Source organism: Falco rusticolus, chromosome W, assembly GCF_015220075.1.
Source record: "Falco rusticolus isolate bFalRus1 chromosome W, bFalRus1.pri, whole genome shotgun sequence".
In the NCBI taxonomy this organism is placed as follows: domain Eukaryota; kingdom Metazoa; phylum Chordata; class Aves; order Falconiformes; family Falconidae; genus Falco; species Falco rusticolus.
This window is the reverse complement of record NC_051209.1, coordinates 6,091,024-6,112,063: the sequence shown is the minus strand read 5'-3', so window position 1 is coordinate 6,112,063 and position 21,040 is coordinate 6,091,024. Positions and strand designations below refer to the sequence as shown.

The 21,040-nt window shown below is 39.8% G+C and overlaps 1 protein-coding gene across 1 annotated transcript in view; it reads right to left on the bottom strand.

The window, feature by feature from the left end:
- The window catches only part of LOC119140918 (nuclear cap-binding protein subunit 1-like), a 63,870-nt gene extending 43,140 nt beyond the window's left edge, over positions 1–20,730 (bottom strand). The window contains exons 1-8 of the mRNA XM_037372581.1: positions 20,552–20,730; positions 18,693–18,778; positions 17,794–17,894; positions 16,080–16,236; positions 13,191–13,298; positions 12,157–12,278; positions 11,597–11,666; positions 9,975–10,194 (exon numbers count right to left, since the gene is read on the bottom strand). Coding sequence (XP_037228478.1) covers positions 9,975–10,194; positions 11,597–11,666; positions 12,157–12,278; positions 13,191–13,298; positions 16,080–16,236; positions 17,794–17,894; positions 18,693–18,778; positions 20,552–20,588 — 901 coding nt within the window. The 5' untranslated portion in view covers positions 20,589–20,730. The remainder of the gene's footprint in view (positions 1–9,974; positions 10,195–11,596; positions 11,667–12,156; positions 12,279–13,190; positions 13,299–16,079; positions 16,237–17,793; positions 17,895–18,692; positions 18,779–20,551) is intronic.
- Positions 20,731–21,040: the final 310 nt, after the last annotated feature.

Here is a 21,040-nt window from a genome sequence, read left to right as displayed (position 1 = left end):
GCCTTGTTTCAAAATTCAGTTCTTGTATTTTTGCTCTTGGGAATAGCAGAAGTACTCACTTGAATGAAAAGTGAAGTCATCATATATGAAGAATAAAGATGACTTGTTAAAATGCGAATGCATACTTGGCATGATTGATACAGCTCCCCTAGTTTGAGCATTTTTAGGTTCAGCAAATGAGATGTCTAATTTAAGCAATACTAGCTTCCTAAAGTGTTTGAAATCACTCGTTAATTTGACTAATGTATTTGCAAAGTTGCATAAAACCAAACTTGACTCTAATAACTTTTCATACAACCCAGCACTAGATGTACCTTAGCCCACAGTAATTTCACAGATTCCATGTTGCAGCAGGTAAACTTGAACATTTCTTGTAGTAGGAATGACCATCTTGTCTTTCCCAAAATGTAGATGATTGCTGTTCTTGTGGATAAGATGATTCGAACACAGATTGTTGATTGCGCTGCAGTAGCAAACTGGATCTTCTCTTCAGAACTTGCACATGATTTTACTAGGTAACAAGTATGGAATTTCTGTCTTGAGTTGCTTTTTATCTGACTTTTTATTTAAATTATTAGAATCCATTTTTTAAAAATTTAGAATAATTGTAGTGTTTCCTTTATTATTTTGCTTTAAACTCTACATAAAATTGTGTTGCTTCCCTAAAACACAAGCTTTAGGATTTTCCTCTGAGCTGCAGCGTACATTTCTATGTCCTGCAAAAAGCTATGCTAGCAAGATTCATGCAAGTAGCCTGTAAGTTTGCCAAAGTGGAAGGAGAAGCTCTAGGACCATTTCTGGACAAGAACCATCAACCCTGTTGTATAGCTGCTAGCCTGGTGGAGTCTTGGCTTGCACCTAGGGCATATAGGTGTGTTGTTTAGTCTGGAGAAAAGGAGGCTGAGGGGGGAACTTATTGCTCTCTACAACTACCTGAAAGGATGTTGTAGACAGAGTCTCTTCTCCCAGGTAACAAGTGATAGGACAGGAGGAAATGGACTCAAGTTGTGCCAGGGGAGGTTTAGATTAGACATTAGGAAAAATTGCTTTACTGAAATTGTTTACCAAGCATTGGAACAGGCTGCCCAGGGAAGTGGTGGAGTCACCATCCTGGAGGTATTTAAAAGATGTGTAGATGTGTAGATGTGGTGCTTAGGGACATGGTTTAGTGGTGGACTTGGCGGTCCTGGGTTAGCGGTTGGACTTGATGATCTTAAAGGTCTTTTCCAACCTAAACGATTCTATGATTCTATGTATCCTGCATCACCCTCCGATATATTGTTTACTGAGAGTGGGAAAAATGCTCAGACCTGGCATTTTGATGCTAGTAGTGTTGCAGAATGATTCTGAAATAAAGTGCTGGTTTGGTAATTCAGTGCAAAGTACAGGTAAGAAGTGAGTGATATGCTTTCTTAATATTGAATGTTTGCTCGCTCCAGTAGATGTCCTAGGTAATGGCAATGAAATGTTGTAAATCTCCCCAGATCAATGTTGTGCACTTTTCTATCTAACTTGCTCTGTAGCAATACAAAGTTGCCCTGTTTCTGATGATTTGAATAAGAAGAATTGAGAGTTATAGCAGATCTGCACATTTTCTGTCTTGGAGCAGTGTGCAATTTACTGTTTTGGGTTCTGCATCTTTCCTAGGTTCTACGTCTGGGAAATCTTACATTCCACTATTCGTAAAATGAACAAGCATGTACTGAAGATTCACAAAGAACTGGATGAAACTAAGGCAAGATTGGCAAGACAGCACAAAAGGGTAATTTGGATTTTGGGGTTTTTTTTTATACATATATTTGACACTTAAGTAACCCACAGGCTGTCACATATCAGACTGACACACAATTGGTTCTTGGAGGGGCTGAATAAAGAGTCAGGAGGCATATCTACATGTGTTGCCATCTCTAGTACTAGGACACTAAGTCAACACAATTTTTTGTATGTTTTCTAAAGGCTTTTAGAGCTTGAGAATTCAGTGAAGTCTTTAAAGAAGTTCATGTGCATTTGCACCATTCAAGGTTTTTCTTGTAAGTTTTTGTTCCAATGTGAGCTTCTTTCACTCTGTCTTTTGAATCTTGGTTCCTGTTACATTATTGGGTAGCAATAGGAACAGTCAAATTCATACTCAAGTTTATTGTAGGTTGTTAGTTACTTTCAGATTTTACTAGTAAGTAGTCATTTAGGACCTCGTATCTTGTGTGGAGAAGTGCATGGAAACAGCCAGCTGTCATTGAGAAGAAGAGATACCTGTCGCTGTTCTTTTAACAGATGCTGCTGGATTCGGACAGTTGCATCTGCCTTTTGCTTCTCTTGAATTTTATTTTCAAATGTCCTTGTATGACCTAGACTACTATTTACAGTGAGATTTACAGATTTACAGTGACTATCAAATATTTTAGACACATTGTGTGACTCAAGTCCTAAGCGATAGTAGAAACTTGTTATTCCTGGACAAGCAGCTGGGTTACTGGGATTTTGTACTGCACTGGGAAAAAGAAGGTGCTTTCTGTGCCTTCCTCATTTGAGTGTTTTGTGGCACCAAATACTTTCAGTGTCCCTAGCCAGCCACTCCAGTCTAATTAGTCCTTATTTTAGTTCACATTTGGCTATTTTGGGGCTTCAGGTCTAAGTAATAATGCTGTAAAGTACAGTGAGAGTGGCATCTCCTGTACCAACCCCAGAGGGCAGTACCCAAGACAGTTTGGCTGACTACAATATTTAATCCTGATATCAAATGAAGCCAATTTATAGAAATTATCTTAGTTTCATAGAAAGGAGAGTATTTCCTTTTTGATCTATGCTCTTCCAGTACCTGCACAAAACACTAGGCTACTTCTAAATTTTTGGCCTAGGTTAACATCAGAATTTGGTACAACATGGAACACATGCAGGATCGTGCAAAAATTGTCACCAGCACAAGTCATTTCCTATGAGCATCAGCTGAGAAATCACTAGGACCTCATGGTTTGCTGATGTCAGTTCATCCCAACTCTTTCAGGTCTTCTCCTTGCTCATTCCCAGCAGCAGCCATGGTAGTTGTTTTATCAATAATCCAGATTATTGATAAAGATATTAAACAGGACTGGCCCCAACACTGAGCCCTGGGGAACACCACTTGTGATCAGCCACCAGCTGGATTTGACTCCATTCACAACCACTCTTTGGGCTTGGCCATCCAGCCAGCTTTTTACCCAGTGTAGAGCAAAATCATCCAAGCCATGAGTAGCCAGTTTGTCCAGGAGAATGCTGTGGGAGACAGTGTCAAAAGCTTTACTGAAGTTCAGGTAGACAACATCCAAAGCCTTTCCCTCATCCACTTATCAGGTCATCTTGTCATAAAAGGAGATCAGGTTAGTCAAGCAGGACGTGACTTTCATAAACCTATGATGGCTGGGCCTGATCCCCCTGTTGTCCTGCATGTGCCATGTGATGGCACTCAGGATGATCTGCTCCATAACCTTCCCTGGCACTGAGGTCAGGCTGACAGGCCTGTAGTTCCCCATCCTCCTTCTTGCCCTTCTTGTAGATGGGCATCACATTGGCTAACCTCCAGTCAAATGGGACCTCCCCTGTTAGCCAAGACTGTGGGAGAGGAGGACAGAGAATGTCTTAAGATAGATATATGAGAGGAGGATGGAGAATGTCTGATCTGGCAGGAGATGAGAGAACAGCTGGGTATTGTGAAGGAAAGTAAGAAACAAACATGGTTATCTAGTAGCAATTAGGTGTCTGCATGCTTGTAGTGATATATAGCTATGTAACTGCATGAATGGTTTCTGCCCTGAGCCTGGTGGTACATACAGCTGGAATTTGTATCTGGGCTCAGAGATATAAATATGAGCTTCTCTGTACAATAAAGTGTCGCTGGTTGCACCACAACTGGAGTATGTGACTTCATACGCCACACAGGACTGTTGATAAATGAGGGAGAGTGGCTTGGGGAGCTCTTCTGCCAGCTTCCTCAGTACCCTCAGTTGGATCTCATCCGTCCCCATAGACTTGTGCATGTCCAAGTGGAGCAGCAGGTCACTAACTGTTTCCTCCTGGACTGTGAGGACTTCATTCTGCTCCTCGTCCCTGTCTTCCAACTCAGGTGGCTGAGTACCCTGAGGGTAACTGGTCTTGCTATTAAAAACTGAGGCAAAGAAAGTGTTAAGTACCTCAGCCTTTTCCTCATCCTTTGTGGCAATGTTGTTCCCCCCCCCCCCCATCAAATAAAGGATGCAGATTCTCCTTGGCCCTCCTTTTGTTTCTAATGTATTTGTAAAAACATTTTCTGTTATCTTTTACAGCAGTGGCTGGCCTGAGTTCTAGCTGGGCTTTTGCCTCTATAATCTTCGCCCTGCATAACCTTGCGACATCCTTATAGTCCTCCTGAGTCGCCTGCCCCTTCTTCCAAAAGTAGTAAACTCTCCTTTTTTTCCCTGAGTTCCAGCCAAAGCTCTCTGTTCAGCCAGGCCAGTCTTCTTCCCTGCTGGCTCATCTTTCAGCACATGGGGATGCCCGCTCCTGTGCCTTTAAGACTTCCTTCTTGAAGAATGCCCAGCCTTCCTTGCCCTGCCTCCCAAGGGACTCTGCCAACCAGGCTCCTAAACAGGCCAAAGTCTGCCCTGTGGAAGTCCAAGGTAGCAGTTTTGCTGACCCCACTCCTTACTTCTCAGAGAATCTAAAACTTTATCATCACGTGATCGCTATCCCCAAAACAGCCTCTGACCACATCACCCACCAGTCCTTCTCTGTTTGTAAACAGCAGGTCCAGTGGGGCATCTCCCCTGGTTGGCTCACTGACCAGCTGTGTCAGGAAGTTCTCTTCCCCACACTCCAGGAACCTCCTAGACTGTTTCCTCTCTGCTGTGTAAGTACTTCTATATTTAGGCAGCTGGGACCATGCTAAAGGGTTGACATTTTGCATCTTTTGTTTTTTCAGGTTACATAAAATCATTATACATCAGGAGTATATTAATACACACTTCATCTTTTCCAGCTACACCACAGAAGATCAGAGCGATCTGGGAACTGACAATACAGCCTGCTCTAGTTGCAAACTGAAAACATTGCACCTTTAATAATCTTGATGTTCTATCTTTATGCACGTTATAAAAGCATAGTTTAATAGCTAGCTTAACAAACATGCTTTACTTCATAATTATTCTACAGTGTCTCTTCGTTGTATATTCATTGTCTGTTACTATGCATCAGCTGATGCAAGAACTCGATTGCATACCAGTACCTTATTATCCTTTATAGCCTTGTAAAACTAGACCCCAAAGCATCACAAATCTACATTTATAGCAAGTGCAATACTTGCAAAAGATAATTCTCAGAGCCAATGAAATAGTTATCTTCCAAAAACCCAAAAGGAAGTTCCAGAAACATCCTTAAAAGTAGGATAGAATGATTTCATAAGCATATTGTTAATTCTTTGTAATGTGCTCACAGTTATGCATCAATGTTCCAGAAAATACAACTAAATGGCACTGAGATTACTGTATCTATTTGCTCTTTCCATTGTGGCTATGGTAACAGCTCTGTTCACAGAAAGGTGGAAATTTTGACTAGGCAAGGGCAATCTCACTATATAACTGAAAAACCATCAAGGTATAAAGCCTGCAGGAGCGAGTAAAGGCCATACTGTTAGATGAGTGATGTTGCATGTTAAAGGCAGCACAGATACAAATCAGATCAACTAGCTAAACATGTAAATAAGTAACTGAACACTAATGGATTGAAATTCCAGGCCTAAACAGGGAAAAGATATAGTATTTGACTACATAACTGACTGTGACAGCAACATAGGCTATAAAAACACACTACTGCATTTTTTTCATTTTACATACTTAGCTTCAAAAAGGGCGTTATGAATAGAAGCTAAAAGTGGCAGCTAACAAGTTCCATTTTTGAGGGTGGCACAGAGACTATTTAAAGTTACCATGCAGCAAATGCATACTATTTACTGAGAGAGACTTGCAAAAAGGAAATCAGATATGCTAAACACTATTAGTACAAGAAGCTAGCAAAAGGAATCCTGAAAGCTGAAGTTGTGTTTAGATGATGATGTTGATGCGTGTTGTACAAGAACAAGGATTTATTTGTGAAACACACACTATTAAGGCCCAAGACATTTGTCTTGACACTGAACAAAATGTTTGTCATTTTGAAATACATCCTGATGAAACCCCTGAAACTGTATTTGTACGTGTTGGAAATGGATGTGCTTGTATGAGAACCCTTTGTGATTTTATACTTACAGACAACACCACTGTGGAGACACATAATCACTCAAATATCTGTATTTGTAATTTTACCAAAATTATAAGATGTGACTTTAACTATTCAGCTCCTGGCACAACCTATCAATTGTTACAATCAGACTACACACCTTATCAAAAGTTACTACCTACCTCCATTGGAATGAACATTACATTGGTAAGAAAATGCTCCAACACAATGACCTAACTCAATTGCTAAAGCAAATCCAAGACAATGGGCAAAATACTAATTACCATCCATCATGATACAGAGAAGATTCACCATGTCCTAGAAAGAGTGAAGAAAGACAGAGAACATCACTGGTGGGATACCTTATTCGGATAGTCATCGACAGCAATAGGAATCCTGAATCAAATACTACATCCCATCATAATTTTATTAATCTCTGTTGTGTTATGGTTAGTGTTAAACATTATTTTATATGTTAAGGTATGGAGGACAGCTAAGCAGATAACACCATTTACAAAAACCTTGCATATATAACACTGCTTAAGAATCACATTTAACAAAAGGCAGCTTCCCTCTAATCATAATTGGAATATAACATCACTCTGTTTATAAGCATAGAGGCAAGAGGCGACCACACTACCACTCTATGAGAGATAGATTGACTTTAGTAACGGGGTGGATTGTGGTGGCACACTTCTCCCCCTTGGTCTGGGCTGTTCTACAACCCCAGGAGATACCAATTAGGACTTGGCAGCTTGAGTAATGAGTTGGGCGGTTAAGCACCCCAGACACTGTCTACTGAAACTCCCGTTGACTGGCTGGAGCAGGGAATGAGAATGGAGACAATCAGTTATTCCCTGACAACCACAGAACACTCTTGCCTGGATCGTAGTCCAAGTGGTAACCCAAGTGGAATGACAGCATTGATCTTGGAATTTTTGAAATATTACCAACTCAGGTTGCAGCGAGAATGGAAATTTACTGATGACTAAAACCAATCATCTCACAGCAGTCCTAAAGTGAGACCCTTTTGAGCTCTCCTGGACCACAGCAGGCTGCGGCCAGCATCTCTCTGAGCAGGACGCTGCTCAGAGCTCGTGAACTACCAAGTTTGCCATACTAGGGGGACTGTCGCTGAAAGCTGACAACAGGGCCTGGGCTGATACCCCTGCTCCTCAAGGCTCAACCCTTCACCCACTGAGGAATGCAAAAGGTGTATTTCACTGAACACAAGGGGAACTTTTAACAGGTATACCTTTGTCAAAATAAGTATTACAATCTTGAACTGGTTAAGTTATTCTAGTAATTTGAACAAATTCCATTGATTTGTTTTGTTGCCAAAATCCTATGGATAATCCTGAATTGTGAAAAAATCCTCTCTCTCTCTCCCCCCTTACCCTTTAGACATTGTCCAAGTCTGAGACTGACTGGACTTAGCTGTACCTAAACTCCGTAAGAGTCTAAGAAAGCAAGGAGGTCTATTCTGGACCTCATGACTCAACAGTAGAATTCCCCTTACTCTTTATATTTCTCTAGATCTAATCCATTGTCCAAGTCTGAGACTAGGAGTAGACCTAGCCGCACATAAACTCTGAGAGTTTAGAAAGCAAGGGGGTGTACCCTGAACCTCATGACTCAGTAGAAGGGTCTCCCTTACTCTTTATCCCACTCTCTATATCTCTCCCATTAGACATAAACCATTGACCAAGTCTGAAACTAAGACTGGATCTAGCTGCACCTAAACTTTATGAGAATTTAGAAAGCAAGGGGGTCCACTCTAAACCTCGTGACTCAACAGAAGGATCTCCTTTACTCTCTTACGCATTTGATCTCTATAAGCTATTTCCAACTCTGTTCTGACTCAATTTCAATTTGATTTATCTCTGTGCATTTAGTCCACATAATAAATAATAGAGTGAACCTTGCCATCAAATCTTGTGTAGTTGCATTTCCACAAATTCATATTAAACCTATTTCACTCAAACCCTTAGTGGTGATTCTTTAAGCAACCTGACATAAACCACTCATTTTGCAACACGTGCCAACAAGTGATTACCCACTGAAGAGTTCAAGGAACTTGAGAATGAAATAGCTGAGCTATTAATTGAGATGCATATCCTCTCATTCAAAATCAACTAAGATTATATCAATTGCAAAGGTCTTCCAGGAAATTGTAAACCAACAAGGCTGACTTCCATATTGGGAAAATTATTGAAAACTAATAGAAAATAATAGCATTAAGAAGCTGTTTGGAGAAGCAGTAGCACAGCTTTTGTAAAGTCAGGCCTCTCAAACTTATTGGAGTTCTCTAACAAAGTCAACAATCGTGTGTATGAGAAACATGGCTGACAGCCTAGCTAGATCTTCAAAAGGCTTTCATGTAAACTAAGCAACCACAGTACAAGAGGGGAAGTCCTTACACAGAAAAATAACTGGTTAAAAGATAAGTAATCAGTCCTCACAGCAGAGGAGGGTCACCAGCAGAATCCCACAGAAATCTATCCAGGGACCTGTGCTGTTCAGCAGATCCACAAATTATTTGGAAAGGGAGCAGGCGTTGGATACGAAAAAGCTTGCAGATGCTACTTTTAAATAACTTGGTAACAATAAGGACCATTAACGGAAAATTGCAGATAAAAAAAACATCTTGAGAAACTTGGTGTCTGGGTGTTAAAGTAGAAGATAACCATAAAATGACTGGTTGACTTCTCCCTACAGATGGGAAAAAATAGACCAGCTTCACATATAAAGTGGTGAACGCTGAACTGCCCTCTACTGTTCAGGAATGCAAACTTGGTTGTAACATAGTTCTATACAAACCTTATCTCAGTATGCAATAACAGACTGGACTTAGCAGAAAAGGAATAGGGAACACCACTGAACATTATGCCATTGTATAGGTTCATGGTGCATCCACATCTTCCATTCCATATGCAGTTCTACTCATACTTGCCACTCTCCCCTCCCCCAACAGGATGTAGCAGAACTGGAAAAGTTTCAGAAAAAGGTGATGGTGATGACCTAGGGTATAGAACAGCTTCTGTATAAGGTACAATTAGACAGGCTACTATCATTCAACCTAGAAAAGACACAGTTGAATCAGGATATGCTAGAGATTTTATAAATGATGAATTGCCTAGAGAGGTTGGAGAGAACAAATGTTTGTTGTCTCTTTCAACGCAAGATTTGAGGGCCATCAAATGAAGCAAACAGGTGAAAAAGCACTTGGGGAAAGCATTTTCTTTTCTTCCTCTATGCATAAGTTCTCTTGTCAAAACATCTGCTCTTAGCCACTGCTGGACACAGAAACTTGGCTAGATGGACTTTTGATCTAACCCAGGTCAACCACTATGTTCCATGTTCTATATTAATCAATTTGAACAGATGGGTAGAGGATAATCTTCAATGTATAAAGTTCCTATGTGCAGCTAGGCTGATGAAACCCAAACCACCATCCTCACAGAAGGAGAGGCTACTACCTGAACACATTTATATTATTAGACATCAAAGAATCCATTCAAGACATATCCTTAATGAAAACATCTGAAAATCACTTATTAAATTTTAAACTTCAATAATCTGCCTGTCAGTATTAGCTCTGTCATCTAGTTAATCTCCCCAGCAGTATCAAAGTGTAATTACTTCTGACTTTCACACTGATAACCATTCTGGGAAAGGTGATACTGCATCCTGACCAGCACTGCCTCGCAACCACCACCCCATTGCACATTCAGTTCCACCCTAGAAAATACATACCTCTGGGTCATCTGTGTAGTCAAACATCCGAAAAATAACCCTTGGCACTGGGTACACTGAATCTTCCGTGTGAGGCGGAGGAGTGAATGGAGGCAGGTTATGCTGCAATGCTTCACAAAGAATACTGTCAAAGGCAAGATAAGGCCTCAGAATATGTCTTTCTTGCCAATGGTCTTTTTTCAGCTTCTGAATCTGGGCCCAAAGGCAGTCCAAGTACTGAAGGAAAAGACACAAAATCTCAGATATGCTGAATTTTATAACTGAACTTGTAGCTCCCTGCGATGTATGGACTAGCAAACATTTAGGTAAATTCCTTATTGCATTCAGAAAAAAACCAAACAAGCACCTATTTAAATTGCTTATTAGAAGCCATCTAATGATTCAGTAAACCAAGAGACAACAACTCTGAACAGCAATCTTGCTCCTAATTTCACACATTAAAGGCATCTGCCATTTTACTAATAAAATAAACACCAGAGTGCAGTCCAGGAGTCCAAGTGTGATACACAAATTCATTCCATCAATATTAATTCAGTCAACATTCATTCCACCTACAAAAAGACCCACATTATTTCAATACTACAATTAAAGATTTAAATACAGTCTAAGAGATACCAAATTGGGGGGAGCAGTAAGTACAAAGAGAGCAGGGCTGATGTTCAGAGGGACATAGCCAGGCTGGAGAAATGTGCTCACAGGAACCTCATGCATTTCAACAAAGGCAAACACCAAACCCTACACCTGGGGAGGAACAACCCCATACATCAGTATATGCTGGGGGCTGACTAACCAGAAAGCAGCTTTGCAGAAAAGGACCTGGGGGTCCTGGTAAACGAGTTAAACATGAGCCAGCAGTGTGCCCTTGCAGCAAAGCAAGCCATCCGCATTCTGGGCTTTATCAGCAAGAGCATAGCCAGCAAGTCAAAGGAAGTGATCCTTCCCCTCCATTCAGTACTTTTAAGGCCACATCTGAAGTGCTGTGTCCAGTATTGGGCTCCTCAGTACAAGGCAGACATTGATATTATACGGGAGTGAGTCCAGTGGAGGAAAAAGTAAAAAGCTCAATAAAAAGAAAAAAAAAGCATATCAGCCACCTCTCCCCTCTAATACTTTTGGTTTAATTATGAAAGAGGGTGCAATTAGTGCTGCATAACATTTGCCTGTATTTGTCTAGCACTTTCTAGAGCTGTAAAAAGCAAAGGTACCACAGGAAGAACACTCTAATAGTTTTCTTTTTGTGGAAGGGAAACATTTTAATGGGTAAATTACATCTTCCTTCTCCAAAAGGTACTTTCAGTACAGAGCCTTGTAACCCCATTTCCCAAGAACATTATATTCAGTGACAATTCCTTGTTTAGCAGCATTTCCTAAAGGGGACTGTCACCAAGCAACAAAATGCTCTCCCACTCACCCAATGCAGCTCTAAGTTTTAGCCCAAGACTTAAGAGAACTTCTTACCTAGAATCCATTTGGAATAAAGACACATGGGAGGGTGATTCAGAAAGAATTAAATTTCTTCTTAAATCACCTTTATTTTAAAATTTCCAAAGAACACTTCAGCTAAATAATTATTTTAAAGCATCTTTTATACAGTACAAAATAAATAAAGCCTACTTGCCTCTTCTTGTGGATGTGGTTTATCAGCAATCCAAACTTGTAACATGGGTACATGAATTTTCTGGCGACGCCTGTTTATATAGGAAAAAAATCTAACACTTAAAAAGCCGATCTAAGAAAGCAATGTTTTCTTATTGTGAATGTACTACTATTTGGTCTATTAAGCTGATGAGATCTGCAGTAATATAAAAGCAGGTTTGTGAACATTTAAATTATCACTGACGCCTAGTCTCAATGGCAATGTTAACTCAAATCACTTAGAGAAAAAGACACAGACACAAACAGACAGGCACAGACACAGGTGACCAGCAGCCCAGTCATAACAATGTAGACATATATGCATCAAGAAAATATTACCTTCAACACACAGAGAAGTTGAGAGTGATACTTAAGTCATTTAGATTCATAAACCTCTCCATCTATTTTATTTTTCAGAGTCTTTTCCTCACAGTTGTTTTTGTCTCAGAATTTAGAGTATTTATAAATTAACAATAATCAAAGCTTTTGATCCATACTTGAATAGGTACCAGAAAGAATATATTTTTACTGGTTATAGCTTACTTCAGATAACTTTCTGTGTGGGACAAGAGGCGATCTATTTCAGCATCTTTCTTCTCATACAACTCCTTTCCAACCCAAGGCAAAGATGACAGAAATGCAAACACATACCAATCACATCGTACCTACAGGAAATAAATTAAAAAGGAATTTCTTTGACAAACTTATTGAATTTGTCTCAATGCAAAGAGTAGCAAATGCATTATTATTTAAAGGGATACAGAGATCAACTCCAGTTAAATCGGCAATCAATACTTGGGATTACAACCATGTGACAGTTCAAGTTCCTGAAAACATGTCAAGAGGCTGTTTGAAAACAGGAATGTATAATTCAAGAGGCAGACATTTAGACATACAATATATTTGGAGACCTACACAAAACCCTTCTAGAGTCTCTTTACTTAAATCATTCAAAGTTACCAATGCCAAATTTCCTGACAAATTTCTCTTAAAACTGTTAACAAAGAAAAAAAAAGTGAAACTGAAGTTGAACTAAGCTATCAACAGAACAATTTAATAACTGACCCTTCCATAAAGTAGTTATGCAACCCATAAGGTGCATCACTGTTACAGTGACCTTAATGTGATCTATGAAATATTTAGGCTACTGCAATGCACTCATCAGCAAAGAAATAACTAAACCCAATTCCCATAGTCCACAGTCACAGTGTATTAGCTGGATTGGCAGCCAAAGAAAAAATATATTCTTACCTGAAAGATGTTACATTTTATTTGAAACATGACATGCACACATAAGAAAACAAATATACGTTTAGAATCTTTCTGCAAACCAGCTATATATTACAACTGTTCAATAAACTTGGCAAAACTCACTGAGTATTATAGACTTGCCAGAAGCAAAGGAAAAGAAATTTACTTGAGTTACCTCACTACAGAACACTTAAGTAGTTCACTGTATGCATGTATTGTCTAACTCACAAAATCCTTTTATTCATGCTAACTGAATGTTTTCTTCATGATAAAGTGAAATTGTGTAAAAACAGCACAACACTTGAGATGGCAGTTACTATGCTTACTTGTGGTATATCTTCCTCCTGTGTCACACTCACAAAGTTCTCAAACATGGCTACCATTGAAGGTGCAGCTATTACATGACAATTCACAAGATCAGATAGAAAACGAACCTATTGAACAACAACAAAAATGTTATTTTATTAATTTTTAAATCAATACTCTTGCATCCAACCACACAAAAAGAAACAAGCATTAATTCAACTTCAAAGGAGGTGAGGTGGATGTACACACAGAGGGAGGGGGAAAGGGGGAAGAGAGCACAACAGAGCAGGGGTGGAAATGGATGGGGGACAGTGACAGCTGAAGAAGTGAGAGCGAGACACAGGGCACAATATAGAATGTGTCACAGGGTGGGAACATGAGAAGCAGCAGCAAGAATGCACAAGCCAAAACACATGAGCTAGAGCGCATGACAGGGTGGGAGCTCAAGAAAGAACAAAATAGAGGGCACCAACAGTTGACTGCTGAAGAAAGTTGAGTGAGACATAGTGAATGCAATCCAGTACACAATAGTTAGAACACATCTGTGGTTAAAATTTTTTAAATTGATTACTGCTTATGAAAAAGCCTTTGTCTTTAATTATGAATCATTTAACCTGGACAGGGAGCTCAGGGACAACTTTAATGAGCAGGTGGTGTTTGTCCTCAGCCCCCCGAACAAGCAAGATATGAGCAGGAAGATCCAGACAATCAATACTGTGTGCAGCTATGTCATGACAGTAACTCCACCATGCTCAGGCATCTGGCCAATGCCCCTGGCGTGTGCAAATTTTACGAATCATGAGACAGTGCACACCTGCACTTAGCCTAAATGTAAAAGTTTACATATACTAGGTATGTAAACTATTTTTGTTTTTCACCGAGTATAAAGGTGGGCAAGCACCTATGGGTAGACGCACTGCATAGGAATTTTCCCTGTTACAGAGAGACTCCTGGTGCCAGCTGCAATGGGACTTCTCAGCCAAAGTGTGGGCCTGGATGATGTTAAGGTGGTAATTGGTGATGTATCCTTTTCTTAGTGTCTGTAATGCTTTGCAGTAATGATTTGGTGCTTCACTCCTATTGCTCTTTTATCATATTGTGCATGACTAGTACCGTTTCCTTTTATCATATTCCATGCTATTTTTCCTTTATTATAATGTACTAAACTGCATTTATTCTTATATTTGATTTGGAATTCATTTTTACTTCGTATACAGTCAATCAGCAAAATAACATCACAGGGAAGAAACTGGAGAAAGCAGGAGCAAGAGAACGAGCAAGCCTAAGAATGAGGGGGGCACAAGGCATGAGCCAGAGCGCACTACAGGGTGGTAGCTGGAGAAAGAACAAGCAAGAGTGAGACACAGGGTACAAGCCAGAGAAAGAAATAGCCAGAAGACAAAGGGCAGGGGCTGGAAAGAGCATGCATGAGACACGGGGCAGGGTCCTGTGAGCGAGAGAGCATGACATGGGGCAGGGGTGAGAGTCAGAGAGAGACATGGGGAGTGGGCAAGGGGTGGGACAGAGGAGCTGCTGGGGGTGTCACACACAGAGTAACATGCACAGAGTATGCAAGACTGAAGATGGAAATTTATTTTTTGCATTTATCCAGAGAATAATAGTACACATCAGTGTTAAATCAGTATGCTGCTCATACAGGACTTTCATACAAAATGCATTTCTACAGTCACTTATTCATAACTTGAACTAGTTTCATACAGACAGACCCTTAAAACCACTGCTACTGTCGTGTTTTAACAAGGCACCAAATTAATGGTATACTGCTAATCAAATTGAAGTGGTTTCAAAAGGAGCCAGCACTGAAAATTATCCACTTGGTCTTCATTACTCACAAGCAGGATGAGCATACAGAACTGATTACAGCCATCCAATAAAACCTATCCACTTGGGAATAAGCTGTCTTTAAAACAACCACCAAACAAATAAATAAAGGGTCCCAACAGGATCAGTATTTGTCTCTGAGCACAGTAGAAATCAATAGCTTTCATTCACCTTCTACATTCTCCTGTAGAACAAACTAGGAGGAAGGAAGAAAAAGAAAACCTCTGATTTCCCAAGAGTTAATTTGACTGTGGGAAATTTCACACACAGTTTGGAGATCAGTTTTGCAATCATAACCTAAATTTTCCTCTCCTTAGGAATACCCACACACTTTCTCCTGGCATGCCTATGGAGCACTACATGGGGATGTCAGAAAAGACCATGCTGATTTAAGAATGATTTACTTCAAAAAAGAAAAAAAGAGAGGGGGAAAAATGTAAATATAGTGAAAAACAAGAAAATTTTGAAAAAAAGAGGATGTTAGTTAAATCCTTACAGTTAACAAAACAAGACCTTGGGAGAAGGAATGGACACCATAAATATGTCAAGCTGGGGCATAACAAGATAAGCTCAAGGAGAACCAAAAGGTTAATGAGACCAAACAGAAAATTACTGGAACTGTGTGTGAATTATCCTAAGTAGCATACTAAAAGATCCACCCTCGAGCAAAGAGAGCCCCCTACTAATAAAGCCCCCTCCCCACAGAACATGCATGGTAAAAAACACACCACTGTAACTTTAAATGGAGACAAGGCTTGTAAGAACCAATGAGAATTAAGTGTGACTAAACGTTAATTGTATAAAAAGTTTTACTATGTGTTAAGAGACATGCTAGCTTTGTGGATTCACCACCTAGCACCCATCTCTGCACAGACATGCAATAAACAAGTATCTCAACTGGGTGTGTGGATCTGCTCTTGCACACTGTGTGAAGAACCCAGAATTGGGATAACCATGTTGCATACAGAAAACCTCCAGCCCCTCTGGATGTCAAAGAGCAAGTAATATTGGGTGAGGACGAGGAGAGGAAGACTAGAGGAAAGAGAGATGTGAAAGATTCCACTTACTAAGTACTCAGCTTCATTATACATGTTGACTTTCAAACATTCTTTGAGCTGACGAATCATGGCTTCTACAAATTCCCCACCAAAGTTGTAGTTCCTGGCATTCAGCAACCCAACTAACGTTGTGTAAATGGTAAGCTTTTCTGGTAATAGACGTGCACTGGTTTAAATGAAGAAATCCAAGCATTTTGTTAGATGTTCATTTATCACATGCCAATCATTGCATTTACATAGCATCTTTGAATCTGCTTTGTATATGTTATGCTTCTCTTGTGTTTAAGCAAGGTAAACTGCTAACCTCATGTGTCCTGTCGACAAAAAATTACAGAACATCCTTTTTAGGACTATAATTCTTTAGGAATATATACACTACTTTTAACTACATTTCAATAAATTTTCTCTTTATTTTTAACTCATAAGCATTTAGGATTATAGTAGATTCTAAAACCTACAGCAACTACACTTTAAGACATTTTCAGCTGCAGTCTCCAACTCAGCAAAAACTTTTAATCTGGACAAAAGCTGTTATTGAAGCAAAGGACATAAGGTATAAGACTGGAATGACATTTGACAAAAGCTTCTAGTAATATAATTTTAAGTACTGCCCAAATATATAATTTAACAGATTTTTAAAATATCAGTCACTTTAAAGCAAAAATCTGTTAATTAAATATATATATATTAGTAACCATTCTGACTATTCTGCCTCGTTTTCCAATGTTTTATATACTCTATGGGAATATGACTGAACAATACCATTTAAGACAACTTGTTCAGTGTAGCATGTCAGCCATTCTATTATGCTAGAACAGCAAGAATACGCAAGACATGTAAACTTTTTACATCACTTAAAAATTAAATTTGATTGTAAGTATCTTGAACTTAAGTAAGCAATTTTCAGTATAAGGTCTTAAAGAAATAGACAGGTTAGATCCTATTGTAACCACTTATTTTCTTCAAATGTTTTGTAAATGTGTGAGCTAATTCCATGCCTTCAAAGGCATTCAGCTGTTGTTGGAAACATGTACTGTTTGATTTATGTTTATGAACAGTGCTACAAAATTGATTTAAAGTTTCCTTACAGCTATAGCACAAGCTGGCACTGAAACACCCCCACCCCCAATGTGGTATACTATTGCAGACCCCACACAATACTCTCCTGGGAAACTTCCCTAACGGCCCAACAGACAAAGCAACTCTGTTCCAGGACTTTGCTAGGGAGAGGAAGAAGTGCTGCTAGCCAAGGGCAGAGCCTACCTCTAGTCCCTTCATCTCTCCACTATTACATACAGGGTAGGTTCATGGAGAAAGGAGCACCTCAGCCCATAAGAAAGGGAACAGGAAAAGTAGAAATACACAGATAACAATTAGCACTTAACAGATTTTTGTTTTCCTTAGTGACCATTCAATTCAGAAACAAGATACTACCCAGCATATTCCCCATAGCAACAAGAAAGCAGCTCTGACATCTACTTTGCTTATGACCTCGTGCACACATTTCAAGTAGGAGTACTGCACATGGATATTTTCATTGATTTATGCCTAAGCCAACAGACTAAGCTTCTCAAATTTCTTTTGCCCGAAGTAAGACAAACCCTAAGCAATAACAGTGTTCAAGAACTAAAAGCTGTTCACACCATTTAAAGTGCTTCAAATACTTAAACTTTTCTATTTAGCATAGATAACAGAGCACCTCCCAAATCTTCTGCATACGTACACAGCACAAAGAATTCTTAATATCTTGCTTTTATAGTTTGGTAGATCAGCTTCCAAGACACCAGCTAGACCTTCCAAGTTGCTCTCCAGAGAGGAAGTACTCTAAGAAAGAAAATGGTGTCTTCTCATCAATCAGGTATATCAACTATTCCCATAGTAACAAACAGAAGACAAGCAAATAGGATAAAACAAAATATTACTTTGCATTTTTTTTCCTGTTAGCAATGGTTCAAATCCCATTAGGAATTCACAATTTTTCTCATTTGCTAGAAATAAGAAGCAAAAATGACTAAGAGGAGCTTCAATTGTGAGTTTTCCATAGCAAGGAGCTCTAGTGTTTTCCTAGGAAGAGTTAACATAGCTTCAGAGGTCTCTCAGTAACCAAATTAAACATTACATTAATGACGTTAGGGGAAGTGAAACAACTACATAGCTTGTACGTGGCTTAAATTAATGTATAAGACCCATAATATTTGCTGTCACCCTTTTTTCTATGCTTGTTAAAAGCACCAAACCCAGCCAAGTCCCAAGATCAGTTGTGACAGTGGTGGAACCTTTTGTTGTTTGCTTGTTTGGGTATGTATCTCATTAGCTTCCCTCTACTCCCCAAAAAAACTGGAAGCAGTGATAAAGTTCAGAGTTGGAATGATACAATGCTGAAGTATAACTAGCAGAGGGGTATCAGAGGGATAGCACTTAAGAATTTTCTTTTTTTTAAAAAGAAAAAAAAAAGAAGTTTTACTGAGGCCAACAATTTTCCAGCTAGGAAGTTTCCAATGGATTTTCTTCTTTTGGATCGCTAATGTTCTATTAACACATTAAAACATATAAACCAAAGAAAACAACATATTACATTCAAGGACCCCAAGTCACAAAACAATATGGAAATAGTATTTATACCTTCTCTCCCACTCTGCATATTAAAGATTCAAGTCTCTCTTCAATTTCAGATGGCTCAGACGTTCTCCTCCTTTTGCGAGTTTGCCCTGTTTCAATACATTAAACGTTATTTGCCTGCTGTGGTGGGTTGACCCCAGCCAGCAGCCAAGCATGCACACAGCCACTTACTCACTCCCCCCACCCCCAACACAATTGAAGAAATAATAGGAAGAGCAACAGTGAGAAAACTCATTAATTGAGATAAAGAGCAGTTTAATGAGTGAAGAAGGGCAGCATTGCAGCACAAACAAACTAAACAAACTAGTAGGCTGCAACAAGGCTTTTACTGTCAGTCAGATTCTACTGTCCATGCTGTTTCTCCATCCTCCAGAGGTCAGACCACAATGTTCCTCTTCCATCCAACTCCCCCCCCCCCCCCCCCCCCCCATCTTCAGTGGCATTTAACTACTTAGTGGGAACGAGCTGCACATCATCCATGTCAATCAACCCACTGCCTGCGAGGCAAGGCCACAACTGCATATTATCAATGCTAATCAACCCACTGACTTCAATTCTCTACAGGGCAGGAGGAAAATAAGTGATACAAAGGCAGTCACTCACCACCTCCCACCAGCAGACCAATACCTATCCAGTCTGACAACCACTTTGGAAAGACTACCCCCCAACCTTTATTGCTGAGTATAACATTATATGGTACAGAACATCCCTTTGGTCAGTTTGGGTTAGCTGTCCCAGCTGTGTCCCCTCCCAACATCTTGTCTGCCCCCCAGCCTACTCACTGGAGGGGCAAAGTGGGAAAAAGAAAAGGCCCTGACACTGCAAGAAGTGATCAGCAATAGCTAATAATGTTGGTGTGTTATCAACACTGCTTTGGTCATAAATTGAAAGTACAGCACCATATAGGCTGCTATGAAGAAAGTTAATTCCATCCCAGCCAGACCCAATACACCTGCTTATTCTAAAAGAACTCTCTAGATACTTTTACCATTCCAGCAACATACTTTAAGTCCTGACAAAGCATTCAAAATTGACTCAATAAACAAGAAAAACAAAAGTATAGCCATGTTACTGATGACTTAATCCATGAAGTAGAAACAGTTAACATTGTAGCTATCTCAAATTTTGTTTAGAAATAATTCTGCATTTCTACTATTGTATGAGACAGTATATGTGAGATAAACTAAGCATACTTTACAGAGTTATCAGTTACTGTGTATTTTGCTTAATAACACCTTCTTCAGCATACATTAAAAAAAGATATTAAGAATCCTTGTTTATATTTTTAGGGGGGTTATAAGCTTAGAAAAAACTGCACATCAAAGCAATTAAAAAATAAAAGTGTGATTAAAAACCAGTTTATCTTTGCAATGAAAATCTGAAAAAGCTAGTCACAAAACTGTCCAACTCTCCACTCATGCAGATTTATGTTATAAAGAGAAACAGCACTTGTTTCAGTTTCTGAAGTCAGTTATTCTCCATTCTCAATGTTTTCTGAGCGTTTTCCATTAAAGCCTCTACATGATGTGAGAGCACATCCTTCTGACTACACATATGCAGAGCTGAGTGCTCTGATATAAGTTTACTTTCACCCAAGGCGCTCCCCGTATTTGAGGCAGACCGAAGCAACGGCTCAGGGCAGTCTTTAGCCCCAGTTACGTAAGCCGATTCCTTGCACCAGAACGCCCTACAAGTCCTGACAGAGGAACAGTGTGAGCCGCCACCACCCCGAACCAAAGGCGAGGCAACGCGGGGAGTTATCTCAGCCGAGACTTACCACTCCCCCAGCCCTAAGGATAACACGGCCCCAAGCGCAGGGCACGCGGAGTCCAGACCCTGGAACTCACTCCATCCATACTTACCATCGCTCTCGTCACTGTGCCGTCGCCGTCGCGACATAGTAGCACCACCCCTGCGAGAAATCTGCGTGTAAAAGAGGAAAAAGCAGGAACGCTATACCCACAGTCGGAGAAGGAAGAGCACTATGTAAAAACTATACAATAGGGATCAGAATATTTTCCTCTGCTTCCCCTCTCCCTACTTCCTGTTCGTCTCAATCTTCTTCCGGAGTAAAAGAGCAATAGGAAAAGCTAGTGCCTTCTCTTTCATGACTTCTCGCGACTCTCTGGGAGTTAGTGCTATTTTACCTGTTTATTGTACAAAGAACTTGGATGATTTCTAAGATGGGAGAATAGACACAAAGTTAGTGAATTTTCCATTAAATGAAAAAGTCGTATTTACTTTCACTTGTGCCTGATCTCTTTTGAAGGCTTGTATTTTGCCCATTGCATGTGTGAATTGCACTCTGTGTGCCCCACCCCTAGGATACCTTACTGATGTCTGGTGACATC